The sequence below is a fragment of the Dendrobates tinctorius genome, unplaced genomic scaffold, assembly GCF_039654945.1.
Source record: "Dendrobates tinctorius isolate UK_male_01 unplaced genomic scaffold, ASM3965494v1 ptg000013l, whole genome shotgun sequence".
Classification (NCBI taxonomy): domain Eukaryota; kingdom Metazoa; phylum Chordata; class Amphibia; order Anura; family Dendrobatidae; genus Dendrobates; species Dendrobates tinctorius.
The window spans coordinates 8,113,305-8,132,278 of record NW_027361681.1 but is presented as its reverse complement, the minus strand read 5'-3'; the positions used below and the strand labels follow the sequence as shown (position 1 = coordinate 8,132,278).

Sequence of the window (18,974 nt, the reverse complement as noted above, 5' to 3'; positions counted from 1 at the left end):
GTGTAATGTACATGACGCCGTGAGCAGTAACCACCACACGGAGAATAGATTAAATAGGTTACAAAAAGCTGCACCAAACATATGAGCTCACATAAAGTGGCAAAAGTTACAAATAAATACAAGTAATTGCCACAATGTGAGCCGGCATATTCACGAAGAGCAACATAAATAAACAGTTAGTTGCTCAGCAGAATAAACCACATATTAATGTGAATAAAACTGGGCGCAAATTGAAAAGAAAATGCAAATAATAACCTCAGCAAATATTGGCGCAGATAAGCCCATACAAATGACCAAACTAAGGCCAAAGCAAAGTATTCTCTACTAGGCAGAGAAAAAGACCTATTAATGCAAGTTGAACCGGATAACAATTAAGAAATAGAGTAACGTAACACTTACATGAAGTGACTATGTGCTGCCACTGCCTGCCGCCTCTACGCGCGTTGCGCCTTGGCTTCCTCAGGAGGCGTAACTCACACTAGCCCCGGAATTGATATATATAGGGTCAATAGGCAATAAACCACATCGCGCAACAGGTGTCATCCCGATTGAGCACATGCGCAATGCCAGACCACAAGACTCCCCATTCAGAAGTCTGAAAGTAAGTGACGCATGCGCTGATGTATCCCGACTCAGTAAATCAGAGATCCTCCTTCAGCGCTCATAGGGAGCAAATGGATACCGCTGCATAAGCAGCAGAACACCACAAGCGCACCTGGTGAGCGTGTCAGGAGATCTCAAGTAGGGAAAATCCTGGGCATGCGTACCAATCAGACAAAAAAACTAAAGAAAAAGATATGATCAAAATGTGAGCAACATTTGTAAAAATATTACTGAAAAAATGATAAAGTGTATAGAATAAAAACAAAAAATTGGATACTAGTGCCAAATGGATTATGCAGAAAATGAGACAAGTGATTTGGTGAATAAAATACAGAAAATAATATCGATAATATCCCCAATAATCAATCCCCAAAATAATGGGGACAAAAAAATGCTACCTAACAATAATGATAGTGATAAATAAGTACCAAATAAATTGTACAGAATATGTAACTAACAGTATTGGTGAACAATAATAAAATACATAGAATATAATAATATTAATAATATCCCCAATGTTCATTCACTCAATCAATGAGGACAAATATCCCAAAGTCTTCTTCTTTGTGAGTGAGATACGCTTCATTTTCTGTGTAATAAACAAGATCCACAACCAAGAGCAGACTGAATGAGGTAAATCGAATGGAATGGAAACTAAAAATAATAAGAATAAAAAATATTAAAAACCGAAGCAAAAAATAAAAACCATGTATACACAATATGAGAAATTTTATTTATATTATAAGAAGGATCCAAAACCATTATTCTCATTTAAACCCACTGGTATCATCGTGTTAAGCCTATAGATCCATCTGCTTTCTACCTGTGAAAGAGTTTGAAATAAATTTCCACCCCTCGTACCCAACGATACCTGATCAATTGCAAAAACACGAAGATCATCAGCACGAGAATGATGAAATGCACGAAAATGCCTCGGTAATGTCTTCAATTGGTCCAGATCCTTAGCCTCCTTAGATTTTTCGATATCTCGAACATGCTCGCGAATTCTAATTCTAAGCTCTCTTGTAGTCATTCCTATGTAAATCTTTTTGCAAGAACAACTTGCATAATATATCACACCCTTAGATGAACAGGTAAGGCATTTTCTGATTGAAAAGGTCTTGGAATGATCTGAATTTTGAAATGTATTCATTTTAAGTGTATTAGAACATGCTTTACAAGTTCGACAAGGGTAAAATCCTTGGAGTTCACCAAAAATACCCTTTTGTACTTTTTCGTTGGAGGTTAGATGACTCCTTACAAGTAGATCAGAAAGATTTTTAGATCTTTTGGCTGTAATACAAGGTCTAGATGGCAATGTCTTTTTCAAAATAGGATCTATTTGTAACACATGCCAGTGTTTATTGATTATACCAGTAAAGTTATCCCATTGATCATTAAACGGGGTAATTAGACGAACTTGATTATTATCCCTAGGTTTCGAATTTCTCTTGTATAGCAATTGATCCCTAGGGATTTCTTGTACTCTATTATAAGCTCTACGAATTTGCCTATGACCATATCCTCTTTCTCTAAATCTGGAATATAAATCTGCAGCTTGATTTTGGTATGTCTTTTCCGAAGAGCAAATCCTCTTTGCTCGCAAAAACTGCCCCACTGGAATTGAGCGTATAGTGGATTTTAGATGAGAGGACTTAGCGTGTAGAATTGAATTAGTGGCCGTAGGTTTTCTATATATATCAGTCGATACAGATCCATCATCATTGACTGAAATATCGATGTCCAAAAAACTAACTCTCTTCCCATAGGAATAAGTGAGTTTTATGTTCAGATCGTTATCATTCAATGCAGACATGAATGTTTTTAATTCATCCAACGGGCCCTCCCATACAAACATCACATCATCTATGTATCTCATCCAATTGTGGGCCTTTTCAATATTGGTAACAGGAGAACACTGAAAGATTTCCCTCTCCCAAAAACCCAAAAATAAATTGGCATAAGCCGGAGCACAAGCCGCCCACATGGCTGTACCTTGAGTTTGCAAAAATACTTGTTCTTTAATTAAAAAACAGTTGTGCGTCAGAATAAATTCTAACAGAATAATTATAAGGGCTGCCAAAAGGGGGTCCAAATTACTATTTCTCAAAAACCAGGAGGTAGCTCTAAGTCCCTGGTCATGGCGAATGGAGGTGTATAGCGCCTCCACATCAGCCGTGACAAGGATCATATCATCTCCCAGATGTAGCTGGTCTAACCTCCGTAGAGCCGCAGTTGTATCAAGAATATGGGAGGGTAGAGTGGTCACCAAGGGCTTCAGATAGTAATCTACTATCTGACATATCAGTTCACTAAGTCCTTCCTTTCCGGACACGATAGGACGGCCGGGCGGATCCTCAATGTTCTTATGTATTTTTGGGATTAAATATAAAGTGGGCAGTTTAGGTTTTAAAGATTCAACAAACTCCAAAAGTGATTTGGGGATAATACCCTTCTCATGTGCCTCTAACAGAATATCATTTAGTTCTTTATGATATGCAGGAAGAGGACTGAAAGTCAATTTTTTATAGCAATTAGTGTCCGATAATAATTTATGAGCCTGTTTTTCATAAAGGTCACGTGGCCAAAGAACAAGATTGCCACCTTTATCGGCTCTTTTAAAGATTACATCTTTCCAACCTTGCATTTCCATAATTGCTTTTTTATCACTCATAAAAGTTGGATTAAAGCAATAGTTTTTCTTAAGTTCCTCTATATCATGAGTGACCAATCTCACAAAAGTCTCAACTGCCGAGCATGTGTTAAGGTTAGGAAATTTTTTTGATTTATTAAACAAGGAAACGGGAAAAGAACTCACCGCTTCCATAGGGTTGCTCTCCTCTGCTAAGGATTCTAAAATTTCCAGAGCAGCTTTCTCTTCCTCAGAATTGAGTGACAATCCCATAGTACTTTTCTCATGGAATCTCTTTAGTATCAGTTTTCTCGCGAACAGGTGAACATCTTTTATGACCGTGAAGGAATCTAATTGTTGAGATGGAGAAAAGGATAAACCTTTTTCTAACAATTCTACCTGTTCATTAGATAAAATATGCGAGGATAGATTAATTACCTTAGGTTTATCATTTCTCCTGGTACCAGAGTTAGATTGATATCTTGCACTTCCTCTGCCCCTACCACCATATCTTGTTTTAATACGTCTGGGAGTATAATATTCCCTTTCGTGAGTTGAAGTGGTATTACTGGATATAGAAGACACCGAAGACACAGATGAACTTCTTATCTCTGATTGTTTCTGATCTTCTACTGAAATTCTATTTTGCCAACGAAAGACTTTTTTCTGATCATAATCCATCACATCACGTTGATATTTTTTCATTTTATTTTTACTGATCTGTTGTTCCCATTTCTCCATATCATGATTGAGATCCTGAAAGAATTTTTCCAGGGCCTCTTTTGACAATTTGGCTACCAACTCTTCTTGTAATTTGTTCAGCTCAATATCCAATTCTTCCAAAATAGAAGCATTTTTGATATTGATGATCTCCATAAAAGACATAGAGCATGCTGAGGAAACACTTTCCCATTTAGATATTAACTCAGTATCATCCAGACTAAAGGTTGGATAGAGTTGTATCCGCAGGCCACGTGGAATGATTTTTTGTTTAATATAATTATCTAGGGATGTTTTAGTCCACCAAATCCTAGTTTTTTTATTAACCAAGTTTTTATATTTCATCATTAATCCTTTATCATCATATTGGGTATGATTAAAATTAGCAATTGAGCTCTGTTTGAATAAATCCAATGCTTTATCCTGCCAGACCTTTTCCCTGGCTTTGAAATCCATCATAGGGAATTAAACTGTGGTAAAACAGAAAATATACATTAAGTACCAAAAAAATCCCCTGTTAATGGGAAATAAGTAATAGCATAACTCAGAAAACAGTATATATCAACAAAGAGCCATATCTCAACTATTAAGTGAAAATTAAGGACCAAAAGAGTTTTAGCATAAAAAATATAAATTTTATTGCATAATAATTAAAAACAACAGCAGAGCAACAATGCTAAAACAGGCAGTGGTAGACATAAATGGTAGATGATATCTAGAAAAGAATCCAAGTGGAAAGGGCATTACTCCCTCAAAGTACTCAATGATAAATCACATCCATGTAGTGTAAATATAATCTAGAGTGCCTTATTCATGAATCTGCCATATTTTATATAGTAGAGGTAATAGAGAGTATATCTTTTGCCAAAGAATTTATTTTAATAAATTCACTAGAATGTTAATTCTCAGCTGAGAAAAAAATAGGACCAATATAGTGTAATGTACATGACGCCGTGAGCAGTAACCACCACACGGAGAATAGATTAAATAGGTTACAAAAAGCTGCACCAAACATATGAGCTCACATAAAGTGGCAAAAGTTACAAATAAATACAAGTAATTGCCACAATGTGAGCCGGCATATTCACGAAGAGCAACATAAATAAACAGTTAGTTGCTCAGCAGAATAAACCACATATTAATGTGAATAAAACTGGGCGCAAATTGAAAAGAAAATGCAAATAATAACCTCAGCAAATATTGGCGCAGATAAGCCCATACAAATGACCAAACTAAGGCCAAAGCAAAGATTCTCTACTAGGCAGAGAAAAAGACCTATTAATGCAAGTTGAACCGGATAACAATTAAGAAATAGAGTAACGTAACACTTACATGAAGTGACTATGTGCTGCCACTGCCTGCCGCCTCTACGCGCGTTGCGCCTTGGCTTCCTCAGGAGGCGTAACTCACACTAGCCCCGGAATTGATATATATAGGGTCAATAGGCAATAAACCACATCGCGCAACAGGTGTCATCCCGATTGAGCACATGCGCAATGCCAGACCACAAGACTCCCCATTCAGAAGTCTGAAAGTAAGTGACGCATGCGCTGATGTATCCCGACTCAGTAAATCAGAGATCCTCCTTCAGCGCTCATAGGGAGCAAATGGATACCGCTGCATAAGCAGCAGAACACCACAAGCGCACCTGGTGAGCGTGTCAGGAGATCTCAAGTAGGGAAAATCCTGGGCATGCGTACCAATCAGACAAAAAAACAAAAGAAAAAGATATGATCAAAATGTGAGCAACATTTGTAAAAATATTACTGAAAAAATGATAAAGTGTATAGAATAAAAACAAAAAATTGGATACTAGTGCCAAATGGATTATGCAGAAAATGAGACAAGTGATTTGGTGAATAAAATACAGAAAATAATATCGATAATATCCCCAATAATCAATCCCCAAAATAATGGGGACAAAAAAATGCTACCTAACAATAATGATAGTGATAAATAAGTACCAAATAAATTGTACAGAATATGTAACTAACAGTATTGGTGAACAATAATAAAATACATAGAATATTTTATTCACCAAATCACTTGTCTCATTTTCTGCATAATCCATTTGGCACTAGTATCCAATTTTTTGTTTTTATTCTATACACTTTATCATTTTTTCAGTAATATTTTTACAAATGTTGCTCACATTTTGATCATATCTTTTTCTTTTGTTTTTTTGTCTGATTGGTACGCATGCCCAGGATTTTCCCTACTTGAGATCTCCTGACACGCTCACCAGGTGCGCTTGTGGTGTTCTGCTGCTTATGCAGCGGTATCCATTTGCTCCCTATGAGCGCTGAAGGAGGATCTCTGATTTACTGAGTCGGGATACATCAGCGCATGCGTCACTTACTTTCAGACTTCTGAATGGGGAGTCTTGTGGTCTGGCATTGCGCATGTGCTCAATCGGGATGACACCTGTTGCGCGATGTGGTTTATTGCCTATTGACCCTATATATATCAATTCCGGGGCTAGTGTGAGTTACGCCTCCTGAGGAAGCCAAGGCGCAACGCGCGTAGAGGCGGCAGGCAGTGGCAGCACATAGTCACTTCATGTAAGTGTTACGTTACTCTATTTCTTAATTGTTATCCGGTTCAACTTGCATTAATAGGTCTTTTTCTCTGCCTAGTAGAGAATACTTTGCTTTGGCCTTAGTTTGGTCATTTGTATGGGCTTATCTGCGCCAATATTTGCTGAGGTTATTATTTGCATTTTCTTTTCAATTTGCACCCAGTTTTATTCACATTAATATGTGGTTTATTCTGCTGAGCAACTAACTGTTTATTTATGTTGCTCTTCGTGAATATGCCGGCTCACATTGTGGCAATTACTTGTATTTATTTGTAACTTTTGCCACTTTATGTGAGCTCATATGTTTGGTGCAGCTTTTTGTAACCTATTTAATCTATTCTCCGTGTGGTGGTTACTGCTCACGGCGTCATGTACATTACACTATATTGGTCCTATTTTTTTCTCAGCTGAGAATTAACATTCTAGTGAATTTATTAAAATAAATTCTTTGGCAAAAGATATACTCTCTATTACCTCTACTATATAAAATATGGCAGATTCATGAATAAGGCACTCTAGATTATATTTACACTACATGGATGTGATTTATCATTGAGTACTTTGAGGGAGTAATGCCCTTTCCACTTGGATTCTTTTCTAGATATCATCTACCATTTATGTCTACCACTGCCTGTTTTAGCATTGTTGCTCTGCTGTTGTTTTTAATTATTATGCAATAAAATTTATATTTTTTATGCTAAAACTCTTTTGGTCCTTAATTTTCACTTAATAGTTGAGATATGGCTCTTTGTTGATATATACTGTTTTCTGAGTTATGCTATTACTTATTTCCCATTAACAGGGGATTTTTTTGGTACTTAATGTATATTTTCTGTTTTACCACAGTTTAATTCCCTATGATGGATTTCAAAGCCAGGGAAAAGGTCTGGCAGGATAAAGCATTGGATTTATTCAAACAGAGCTCAATTGCTAATTTTAATCATACCCAATATGATGATAAAGGATTAATGATGAAATATAAAAACTTGGTTAATAAAAAAACTAGGATTTGGTGGACTAAAACATCCCTAGATAATTATATTAAACAAAAAATCATTCCACGTGGCCTGCGGATACAACTCTATCCAACCTTTAGTCTGGATGATACTGAGTTAATATCTAAATGGGAAAGTGTTTCCTCAGCATGCTCTATGTCTTTTATGGAGATCATCAATATCAAAAATGCTTCTATTTTGGAAGAATTGGATATTGAGCTGAACAAATTACAAGAAGAGTTGGTAGCCAAATTGTCAAAAGAGGCCCTGGAAAATTTCTTTCAGGATCTCAATCATGATATGGAGAAATGGGAACAACAGATCAGTAAAAATAAAATGAAAAAATATCAACGTGATGTGATGGATTATGATCAGAAAAAAGTCTTTCGTTGGCAAAATAGAATTTCAGTAGAAGATCAGAAACAATCAGAGATAAGAAGTTCATCTGTGTCTTCGGTGTCTTCTATATCCAGTAATACCACTTCAACTCACGAAAGGGAATATTATACTCCCAGACGTATTAAAACAAGATATGGTGGTAGGGGCAGAGGAAGTGCAAGATATCAATCTAACTCTGGTACCAGGAGAAATGATAAACCTAAGGTAATTAATCTATCCTCGCATATTTTATCTAATGAACAGGTAGAATTGTTAGAAAAAGGTTTATCCTTTTCTCCATCTCAACAATTAGATTCCTTCACGGTCATAAAAGATGTTCACCTGTTCGCGAGAAAACTGATACTAAAGAGATTCCATGAGAAAAGTACTATGGGATTGTCACTCAATTCTGAGGAAGAGAAAGCTGCTCTGGAAATTTTAGAATCCTTAGCAGAGGAGAGCAACCCTATGGAAGCGGTGAGTTCTTTTCCCGTTTCCTTGTTTAATAAATCAAAAAAATTTCCTAACCTTAACACATGCTCGGCAGTTGAGACTTTTGTGAGATTGGTCACTCATGATATAGAGGAACTTAAGAAAAACTATCGCTTTAATCCAACTTTTATGAGTGATAAAAAAGCAATTATGGAAATGCAAGGTTGGAAAGATGTAATCTTTAAAAGAGCCGATAAAGGTGGCAATCTTGTTCTTTGGCCACGTGACCTTTATGAAAAACAGGCTCATAAATTATTATCGGACACTAATTGCTATAAAAAATTGACTTTCAGTCCTCTTCCTGCATATCATAAAGAACTAAATGATATTCTGTTAGAGGCACATGAGAAGGGTATTATCCCCAAATCACTTTTGGAGTTTGTTGAATCTTTAAAACCTAAACTGCCCACTTTATATTTAATCCCAAAAATACATAAGAACATTGAGGATCCGCCCGGCCGTCCTATCGTGTCCGGAAAGGAAGGACTTAGTGAACTGATATGTCAGATAGTAGATTACTATCTGAAGCCCTTGGTGACCACTCTACCCTCCCATATTCTTGATACAACTGCGGCTCTACGGAGGTTAGACCAGCTACATCTGGGAGATGATATGATCCTTGTCACGGCTGATGTGGAGGCGCTATACACCTCCATTCGCCATGACCAGGGACTTAGAGCTACCTCCTGGTTTTTGAGAAATAGTAATTTGGACCCCCTTTTGGCAGCCCTTATAATTATTCTGTTAGAATTTATTCTGACGCACAACTGTTTTTTATTTAAAGAACAAGTATTTTTGCAAACTCAAGGTACAGCCATGGGGGCGGCTTGTGCTCCGGCTTATGCCAATTTATTTTTGGGTTTTTGGGAGAGGGAAATCTTTCAGTGTTCTCCTGTTACCAATATTGAAAAGGCCCACAATTGGATGAGATACATAGATGATGTGATGTTTGTATGGGAGGGCCCGTTGGATGAATTAAAAACATTCATGTCTGCATTGAATGATAACGATCTGAACATAAAACTCACTTATTCCTATGGGAAGAGAGTTAGTTTTTTGGACATCGATATTTCAGTCAATGATGATGGATCTGTATCGACTGATATATATAGAAAACCTACGGCCACTAATTCAATTCTACACGCTAAGTCCTCTCATCTAAAATCCACTATACGCTCAATTCCAGTGGGGCAGTTTTTGCGAGCAAAGAGGATTTGCTCTTCGGAAAAGACATACCAAAATCAAGCTGCAGATTTATATTCCAGATTTAGAGAAAGAGGATATGGTCATAGGCAAATTCGTAGAGCTTATAATAGAGTACAAGAAATCCCTAGGGATCAATTGCTATACAAGAGAAATTCCAAACCTAGGGATAATAATCAAGTTCGTCTAATTACCCCGTTTAATGATCAATGGGATAACTTTACTGGTATAATCAATAAACACTGGCATGTGTTACAAATAGATCCTATTTTGAAAAAGACATTGCCATCTAGACCTTGTATTACAGCCAAAAGATCTAAAAATCTTTCTGATCTACTTGTAAGGAGTCATCTAACCTCCAACGAAAAAGTACAAAAGGGTATTTTTGGTGAACTCCAAGGATTTTACCCTTGTCGAACTTGTAAAGCATGTTCTAATACACTTAAAATGAATACATTTCAAAATTCAGATCATTCCAAGACCTTTTCAATCAGAAAATGCCTTACCTGTTCATCTAAGGGTGTGATATATTATGCAAGTTGTTCTTGCAAAAAGATTTACATAGGAATGACTACAAGAGAGCTTAGAATTAGAATTCGCGAGCATGTTCGAGATATCGAAAAATCTAAGGAGGCTAAGGATCTGGACCAATTGAAGACATTACCGAGGCATTTTCGTGCATTTCATCATTCTCGTGCTGATGATCTTCGTGTTTTTGCAATTGATCAGGTATCGTTGGGTACGAGGGGTGGAAATTTATTTCAAACTCTTTCACAGGTAGAAAGCAGATGGATCTATAGGCTTAACACGATGATACCAGTGGGTTTAAATGAGAATAATGGTTTTGGATCCTTCTTATAATATAAATAAAATTTCTCATATTGTGTATACATGGTTTTTATTTTTTGCTTCGGTTTTTAATATTTTTTATTCTTATTATTTTTAGTTTCCATTCCATTCGATTTACCTCATTCAGTCTGCTCTTGGTTGTGGATCTTGTTTATTACACAGAAAATGAAGCGTATCTCACTCACAAAGAAGAAGACTTTGGGATATTTGTCCTCATTGATTGAGTGAATGAACATTGGGGATATTATTAATATTATTATATTCTATGTATTTTATTATTGTTCACCAATACTGTTAGTTACATATTCTGTACAATTTATTTGGTACTTATTTATCACTATCATTATTGTTAGGTAGCATTTTTTTGTCCCCATTATTTTGGGGATTGATTATTGGGGATATTATCGATATTATTTTCTGTATTTTATTCACCAAATCACTTGTCTCATTTTCTGCATAATCCATTTGGCACTAGTATCCAATTTTTTGTTTTTATTCTATACACTTTATCATTTTTTCAGTAATATTTTTACAAATGTTGCTCACATTTTGATCATATCTTTTTCTTTTGTTTTTTTGTCTGATTGGTACGCATGCCCAGGATTTTCCCTACTTGAGATCTCCTGACACGCTCACCAGGTGCGCTTGTGGTGTTCTGCTGCTTATGCAGCGGTATCCATTTGCTCCCTATGAGCGCTGAAGGAGGATCTCTGATTTACTGAGTCGGGATACATCAGCGCATGCGTCACTTACTTTCAGACTTCTGAATGGGGAGTCTTGTGGTCTGGCATTGCGCATGTGCTCAATCGGGATGACACCTGTTGCGCGATGTGGTTTATTGCCTATTGACCCTATATATATCAATTCCGGGGCTAGTGTGAGTTACGCCTCCTGAGGAAGCCAAGGCGCAACGCGCGTAGAGGCGGCAGGCAGTGGCAGCACATAGTCACTTCATGTAAGTGTTACGTTACTCTATTTCTTAATTGTTATCCGGTTCAACTTGCATTAATAGGTCTTTTTCTCTGCCTAGTAGAGAATACTTTGCTTTGGCCTTAGTTTGGTCATTTGTATGGGCTTATCTGCGCCAATATTTGCTGAGGTTATTATTTGCATTTTCTTTTCAATTTGCGCCCAGTTTTATTCACATTAATATGTGGTTTATTCTGCTGAGCAACTAACTGTTTATTTATGTTGCTCTTCGTGAATATGCCGGCTCACATTGTGGCAATTACTTGTATTTATTTGTAACTTTTGCCACTTTATGTGAGCTCATATGTTTGGTGCAGCTTTTTGTAACCTATTTAATCTATTCTCCGTGTGGTGGTTACTGCTCACGGCGTCATGTACATTACACTATATTGGTCCTATTTTTTTCTCAGCTGAGAATTAACATTCTAGTGAATTTATTAAAATAAATTCTTTGGCAAAAGATATACTCTCTATTACCTCTACTATATAAAATATGGCAGATTCATGAATAAGGCACTCTAGATTATATTTACCCTACATGGATGTGATTTATCATTGAGTACTTTGAGGGAGTAATGCCCTTTCCACTTGGATTCTTTTCTAGATATCATCTACCATTTATGTCTACCACTGCCTGTTTTAGCATTGTTGCTCTGCTGTTGTTTTTAATTATTATGCAATAAAATTTATATTTTTTATGCTAAAACTCTTTTGGTCCTTAATTTTCACTTAATAGTTGAGATATGGCTCTTTGTTGATATATGCATACATACTACATATATACTACATGCATGCTACATACATACTACATGCTACATACATACTACATACATACTACATACATACTACATGCATGCTACATACATACTACATGCTACATACATACTACATATATACTACATGCATGCTACATACATACTACATGCTACATACATACTACATATATACTACATACATACTACATGCATGCTACATACATACTACATGCTACATACATACTACATACATACCACATGCATACCACATACATACATACTACATACATACTACATACATACTACATATATACTACATGCATGCTACATACATACTACATGCTACATATATACTACATACATACTACATACATACATACTACATATATACTACATGCATGCTACATACATACTACATGCTACATACATACTACATATATACTACATACATACTACATACATACTACATGCATGCTACATACTACATATATACTACATGCATGCTACATACTTACTACATGCTACATACATACTACATATATACTACATACATACTACATACATACTACATGCATGCTACATACATACTACATGCTACATACATACCACATACATACTACATACATACTACATGCTACATACATACTACATATATACTACATGCATGCTACATACATACTGCATGCTACATGCATGCTACATACATACTACATACATACTACATGCTACATACATACCACATATATACTACATACATACTACATACAATACATTCATACAATACATACATAGACATACAGTACATATAACATAGAGTAACATACTTACCAATACTTGTCACATTGTTCCCCGAAGCCATTGTCTTTTACGGAATAAATATTAACATAACAAACCACAAAAATACTCACCCACGATCTGAAGCAGTCCACGAGTGTGTCCCACGACGATCTTGGGTAGAGAACTGCAGCATCAGCTGTTGCTGCCGTTCTCTACGGGCTGCAGGAATCCAATGACGGAAGGTAGGTATCCTTCCGCACTGTATTCCTCCGCCACTTAAAAAAAAAAAAGTCCCTAGTCTCACTTTATGCCATTGCTGCGTGGGAATTTCATTTAGCATGTAGTATGTATGTAGTATGTATGTGGTATGTATGTAGCATGTAGTATGTATGTAGCATGCATGTAGTATGTATGTAGTATGTATGTAGTATATATGTAGTATGTATGTAGCATGTAGTATGTATGTAGCATGCATGTAGTATATATGTAGTATGTAGCATGCATGTAGTATGTATGTAGTATGTATGTAGTATATATGTAGTATGTATGTAGCATGTAGTATGTATGTAGCATGCATGTAGTATATATGTAGTATGTATGTATGTAGTATGTATGTAGTATATATGTAGCATGTAGTATGTATGTAGCATGCATGTAGTATATATGTAGTATGTATGTAGTATGTATGTAGTATGTATGTATGTGGTATGTATGTGGTATGTATGTAGTATGTATGTAGCATGTAGTATGTATGTAGCATGTAGTATATATGTAGTATGCATGTTGCATGCATGTAGTATATATGAAGTATGTATGTTGCATGTAGTATATATGTAGTATTTATGTTGCATGTAGTATATATGTAGTATGCATGTTGCATGCATGTAGTATATATGTAGTATGTATGTTGCATGTAGTATATATGTAGTATGAATGTAGCATGTATGTAGTATGTAGTATGAATGTAGCATGTATGTAGTATGCATGTTGTATGTATGTAGCATGTATGTAGCATGTAATTTTTTTTTTTTTACATTCAACACATTAGCCGGATGATGGGACTACTACTGTCCCATCATTGGCTAATGTGTCAATCACTGTCATGGTAGCAGGCATCGCCCGATGGGACTTGTAGTCCCATCGGACGATGCCTGCACAGACCCCCGAAGCCGGCACAGCCCCCCGGCAGGCCGGCACAGCCCCCCGGCAGGCCGGCACAGCCCCCCGGAGCCTGCACAGCCCCCCGGCAGGCCGGCACAGCCCCCCGGCAGGCCGGCACAGCCCCCCGGAGCCTGCACAGCCCCCCGGCAGGACGGCACAGCCCCCCGGCAGGCCAGCACAGACCACCGGAGCCTGCACAGACCCCCTGGCAGGCCGGCACAGCTCACCGAAAGGCCCGTACAGACCCCAGAGAGGCTGTACAAGGGAAAAACAGGATTTTTCTTATTCCGATACCGGAAGTCCCATAGACTTGAATGGGACTTCCGGTATCGGAATCGGCGATACCGATACTTTTTTTTAAGATCGGCCGATCCATTCCGATCCGATACTTTGAAGTATCGGACGGTATCGCTCAACTCTACTGTGCACTATATACAGAGCTTCTGTGTATAATGTCACTGGTGAGCTCTGTATTACCTGGACACGGACACTGTATACAGAGCTCCTGTTTATAATGTCACTGATGAGCTCTGTATTACCTGTACACTGACACTATACACAGAGCTTCTGTGTATAATGTCACAGGTAATCACTGTATTACCTGGACACCGACACTGTATACAGAGCTCCTGTGTATAATGTCACTGATGAGCTCTGTATTACCTATACACTATATACAAAGCTCCTGTGTTTAATGGCATTAGTGTTGTGTATTTTTTTATTAATGATCTGTATTGTAGTATTTGGTCACTATATGGTGGTAGTATGTGATCTGGTTATGGTGTGGCGGTATTTCTCCCTGTATGTGGTATTATTTGGCACTATGTGATGGTAATATGTGGTCTGGTCATGGTATGGAGGTATTTGTTCCTTATATATGGTATTATTCGGTCACTATGTGATGGTAATATATGGTCTGGTCATGGTGTGACAGTTTTTGTCCCTTGTATGTGGTATTAATGGTCATTCTAAAAAATATATGGGACTCATTCCCTTAAAGAAAAATAAATAAAAATAAACCTAAAAAGAGTATTGGATATTTTAGGAAATGTTTAATAAGTAAGAGTAGAATATGGCCCGGCCAAAAGAGTCTACCTTGATGTGGTGGTGGCTTAAAAATTCTTTTGCCCAAAACATAAGCTGCTGGTTATGCATGCGCAAAAAAAGCATGCATTTTTTTAAAAAACTCACCAAAACCCGCAAAAAAAGCACACAAACGCATGATGCATTTTTTCATGCGTTTGTGTGCGCAGAAAGCACACCGCAAAAAAACGCAAGTGTGCGCAAGTGTGCGTATGCGCAAAAAAAGCATGCATTTTTTTAAAAGACGCACCAAAACCCGCAAAAAAAGCACACAAACGCATGATGCATTTTTTTCATGCGTTTGTGTGCGCAGAAAGCACACCGCAAAAAAACGCAAGTGTGAAAGTAGCCTTAGCTCTGTTCTGCTCCCATATCTCTGTAGTAAGCTCCGCTCTTTTCCCATTTCTCTGTAGTAAGGCTGGTTTCACATTTGCGTTTTTTTTCGCGGTATTTTAGCGCTAAAAAACGCATGCGTTTTTTTTCCCTATACTTTGCATGGGATGCGCTTATGTGCGCATGCACATGCGTTTGTATGCGTTTTTCCGCGCATGCGTTTTTTTGCGGTATGCGCTCGGGCGCACAAAATGCATCCTGTTGCATTTTTTGGGCGTCCGATTTGCCTCAAAAAAACGCATGTGCACGCAATGCGTTTTTTTTACAGCAAGACACCCATTATAAGTCTATGGGTGCGCATATGTGTGCATTGGCATGCTTATGCATGCGTTTTTTTGCGCATGCGTTTTTTTTTTTACCATTAGTTGGACAATGGAATTTAGGGGTTTGGGTTAGAGTTAGGGTTAGTTAAGGGGGTTTAGGGCTAGGGTTAGGGTTAGCTAGGGTTTAGGGTTAGGGTTAGGGTTAGAGTTAGGGTTAGTATGGTTTGGTTAAGGGTTAGGGTTAGGGTCAGGGTTAGGGTTAGGGTTAGTATGGTTTGGTTAAGGGTTAGGGTTAGGGTCAGGGTCAGGGTTAGGGTCAGGGTTAGGGACAGGGTTAGGGTTAGGGTTAGGGTCAGGGTTAGGGTTAGGGTTAGGGTCAGGGTTAGGGTTAGGGTCAGGGTTAGGGTTAGGGTTAGTAAAGTCATGGTTTGGGTTAGTGTGAGGGGCCACCTAATGTTGGAAAAAAACGCAAACGCGGTAAAAACGCACTAAAAACGCATACAAACGCATAAAAACGCTGCGTTTTTTTCATGCATGCTCACAAAAATGCTTGAAAAAAACGCAGTATTTGTATGCGTTTGTATGCGTTTTTTCAATGCGTTTTTTTGCGGGAAAAACGCGCTGCAAAAAAAAGCAAGTGGGAAATTAGCCTAAGCTTGGTTCTGCTACCATATCTCTGTAGTAAGCTCCAGTCAGTTTCCTTGTCTACGTAGCAATCTTGGTTCCGGTCTCGTGTCTATGTAGTCAGCTTGCTTCTGTTACAGTATCTATGTAGGCAGCAAACTTGGTTCTGCTCCCATATATATGCAGCTAGCTCCGTTCTGTTCCCATATCTATGTACCAGCCTGTTATTAAATCATTTTATCTCTGCTGCTTTAATGCGGCGGCCAGAGATAAGCAGGGCAAAAGCACCGCAACTGGAGGGCCACTGGCTTGTGATTGCCCCCCAGGCTGAAAAGTGCCAGCCAGCCCCTGGGTAAGAGGGCCACTTCCACTTCCAAAACAACTTATATTACCGAAACATAAAGTTGCATTATGATGAACTATTGGACTGCAAAGAGATCCTATATTGTTTTTGCTCAGGGGCCCTTTTCTGTCTGAGTCGCTCCTTATAGCTGATGATAACTAGTGATGAGCGAATAGTGAAATATTCGGATTCCGAAAAATTGGCACAAATACTTTCTAATATCCATATATTCGTACAGAATAACGGATCCAATGTAAGTCAATAGGAAACCAAAATATTTTTCTTCTGGACCCAACAAACAGGTTGGCATGAGAAAAAAAGCTGAAATGGATGCGATAGATAGATAAAGATGAAAAGCCGGCAATTAATCTGCCGCGTACAGTAAAATCATGGCATTACAGGTTAGAATAGAATAGATAGATGTCAGTGACACACACACATATATACTATATATATATATATATACATATATACACACAGTATATGTATATATAGTACAACTATCTATCTAAGAAAAGCCGGCAATTCAGCAGTCACATACTGTAAAATCACAGCAGGAGCTGACAGCATAGAATAGAAGGTTTACTCTTACCGCCATGTCCGCCCGCGCTCCAGTCTCCCAACGGGCTGGTGGGATTGGGGTGCACTGCGCTGCCACTGTGCATCTGGCCTTGCGGCATCCCCAGGTCTCCTGCTGTTCGCCCATGCGCAGCGCAAACTCTTAGGTCTCGGATGCGCTCCAGCTGGGTGCTTTAGGCTTCAGTTTGTGTCCTGACCCGGAAGCGATTTTACCAGCATCCTGTGTCAGGTATATCAGGTGCTTCGGCCGTGCCTCGGCGCCTGATTATTATTTCCTGCACTTGCCCTGTGCAGGCATTCCCTCAGGTCCCAGTGCGTGCTATGCTCTGTTCTTGTCCCTGTGTGTTTCCCTGTGCGTGCTTTGATCTTTCCCTTCCACAGTGCACTTCCCAGTGCGTGTTCTGCTCTGTCCCTGTCACAGTGCACTTCCCAGTATGTGCTCTGCTCTGTCCCTGTGTGCTTTCCAGTGCGTGCTCTGCTCTGTCCCTATCCCTGTGCTCCTCCCAGTGCCTGCTCTGCTCTGTCCCTGCCAACACCTCTGTCATTGCCAACAAAGGATATATCACAAAGTATTGAGATGAAATTTTGTTTCTGACCAAATACTTATTTTCCACCATAATATGCAAATAAAATGAAAAAAAAACCGACAATGTGATTTTCTGGATTTTTTTTTCTCAGTTTGTCTCCCATACTTGAGGTCTACCTATGATGTAAATTACAGACGCCTCTCATCTTTTTAAGTGGTGGAACTTGCACTATTGCTGACTGACTAAATACTTTTTTTCCCCACTGTAAAAAACGAAGCAAAAAATAATTATTAATTATCATACCGCTGAACAAAAAGTGCAATAACGCGCGATCAAAAAGACGCATATAAATATCCATGGTACCGCTGAAAACGTCATCTTGTCCCGCAAAAAAACGAGCTGCCAAACAGCATCATCAGAAAAAAATAAAAAAGTTATAGCTCGCACAATAAAGCGATGCAAAAATTATTTATTTTTTATATAAAATTGTTTTCATTGCATAAAAGCGCCAAAACATAAAAAAACGACCAAAATGAGGTATCGCTGTAACCGTACTGACCCGGAGAATAAAAGGGCTTTATCAATTTTACCGCAGGCGGAACGGTGTAAACGCACCCCCCAAAAGAAATTCATGAAATGCTGGTTTTTGTTCATTCTGTGTCCCAAAAATCGGAATAAAAAGCGATCAAAAGATGTCACGTGCCCGAAAATGATACTAATAAAAACGCCAACTCATCCCACAAAAAATAAGACCTCACATGACTCTGTGAGTCAAAATATGGAAAAGTTATAAAGGTTATAGCTCTCAATATGTGGTGATGCAAAAACTATTTTTACAATAAAAAGCGTCTTTTAGCGTGCGACAGCTGCCAAACATAAAAACCGCCATAAATAGTAAATCAAACCCCCCGTTATCACCCCCTTAGTTAGGGAAAAATAATAAAATTAAAAGAAAATGTATTTATTTCCATTTTCCCATTAGGGTTAGGGTTAGGGCTAGGGTTAGGGCTGAGATTAGGGTTAGGGGTGTGTTGGGGTTTCCACTGTTTG

General features: G+C 38.1%; 2 protein-coding genes across 4 annotated transcripts; one reads left to right on the top strand and one right to left on the bottom strand.

Annotated features, from left to right (window-relative positions):
- Positions 1-803: 803 nt before the first annotated feature.
- LOC141069051 (uncharacterized) lies at positions 804-4,622 on the bottom strand. Of its 2 annotated transcripts, XR_012226500.1 has the most exons (3): positions 3,674-4,622; positions 3,422-3,585; positions 804-1,257 (listed from the first exon to the last, which is right to left on the bottom strand). XR_012226500.1 is itself a non-coding variant. In XM_073558353.1 (2 exons), exons 1-2 carry the CDS (start codon positions 4,412-4,414, stop codon positions 1,186-1,188), a joined length of 1,065 nt encoding a protein of 354 aa, XP_073414454.1. In that variant the 5' UTR covers positions 4,415-4,622; the 3' UTR covers positions 804-1,185. The 2 variants fall into 2 exon arrangements, 1 of the variants encoding a protein (XP_073414454.1); XM_073558353.1 differs by having other exon boundaries at positions 3,422-4,622.
- Positions 4,623-7,182: 2,560 nt separating this feature from the next.
- LOC141069029 (uncharacterized) lies at positions 7,183-12,047 on the top strand. Of its 2 annotated transcripts, XR_012226499.1 has the most exons (3): positions 7,183-8,131; positions 8,220-8,383; positions 10,548-12,047. XR_012226499.1 is itself a non-coding variant. In XM_073558349.1 (2 exons), exons 1-2 carry the CDS (start codon positions 7,391-7,393, stop codon positions 10,617-10,619), a joined length of 1,065 nt encoding a protein of 354 aa, XP_073414450.1. In that variant the 5' UTR covers positions 7,183-7,390; the 3' UTR covers positions 10,620-12,047. The 2 variants fall into 2 exon arrangements, 1 of the variants encoding a protein (XP_073414450.1); XM_073558349.1 differs by having other exon boundaries at positions 7,183-8,383.
- Positions 12,048-18,974: the final 6,927 nt, after the last annotated feature.

What these genes read in the sequence shown, in the direction of transcription:
- LOC141069029 (XM_073558349.1), top strand. Translation starts at nt 7,391, where the DNA reads ATGATGGATTTCAAAGCCAGGGAAAAGGTCTGGCAGGATAAAGCATTG. An exon ending in AGAGCAACCCTATGGAAGCG is followed by an intron (nt 8,384 to 10,547) that starts GTGAGTTCTTTT and finishes TATTATTTTTAG; the next exon opens with TTTCCATTCCATTCGATTTA.
- LOC141069051 (XM_073558353.1), bottom strand. Translation starts at nt 4,414, where the DNA reads ATGATGGATTTCAAAGCCAGGGAAAAGGTCTGGCAGGATAAAGCATTG. An exon ending in AGAGCAACCCTATGGAAGCG is followed by an intron (nt 1,258 to 3,421) that starts GTGAGTTCTTTT and finishes TATTATTTTTAG; the next exon opens with TTTCCATTCCATTCGATTTA.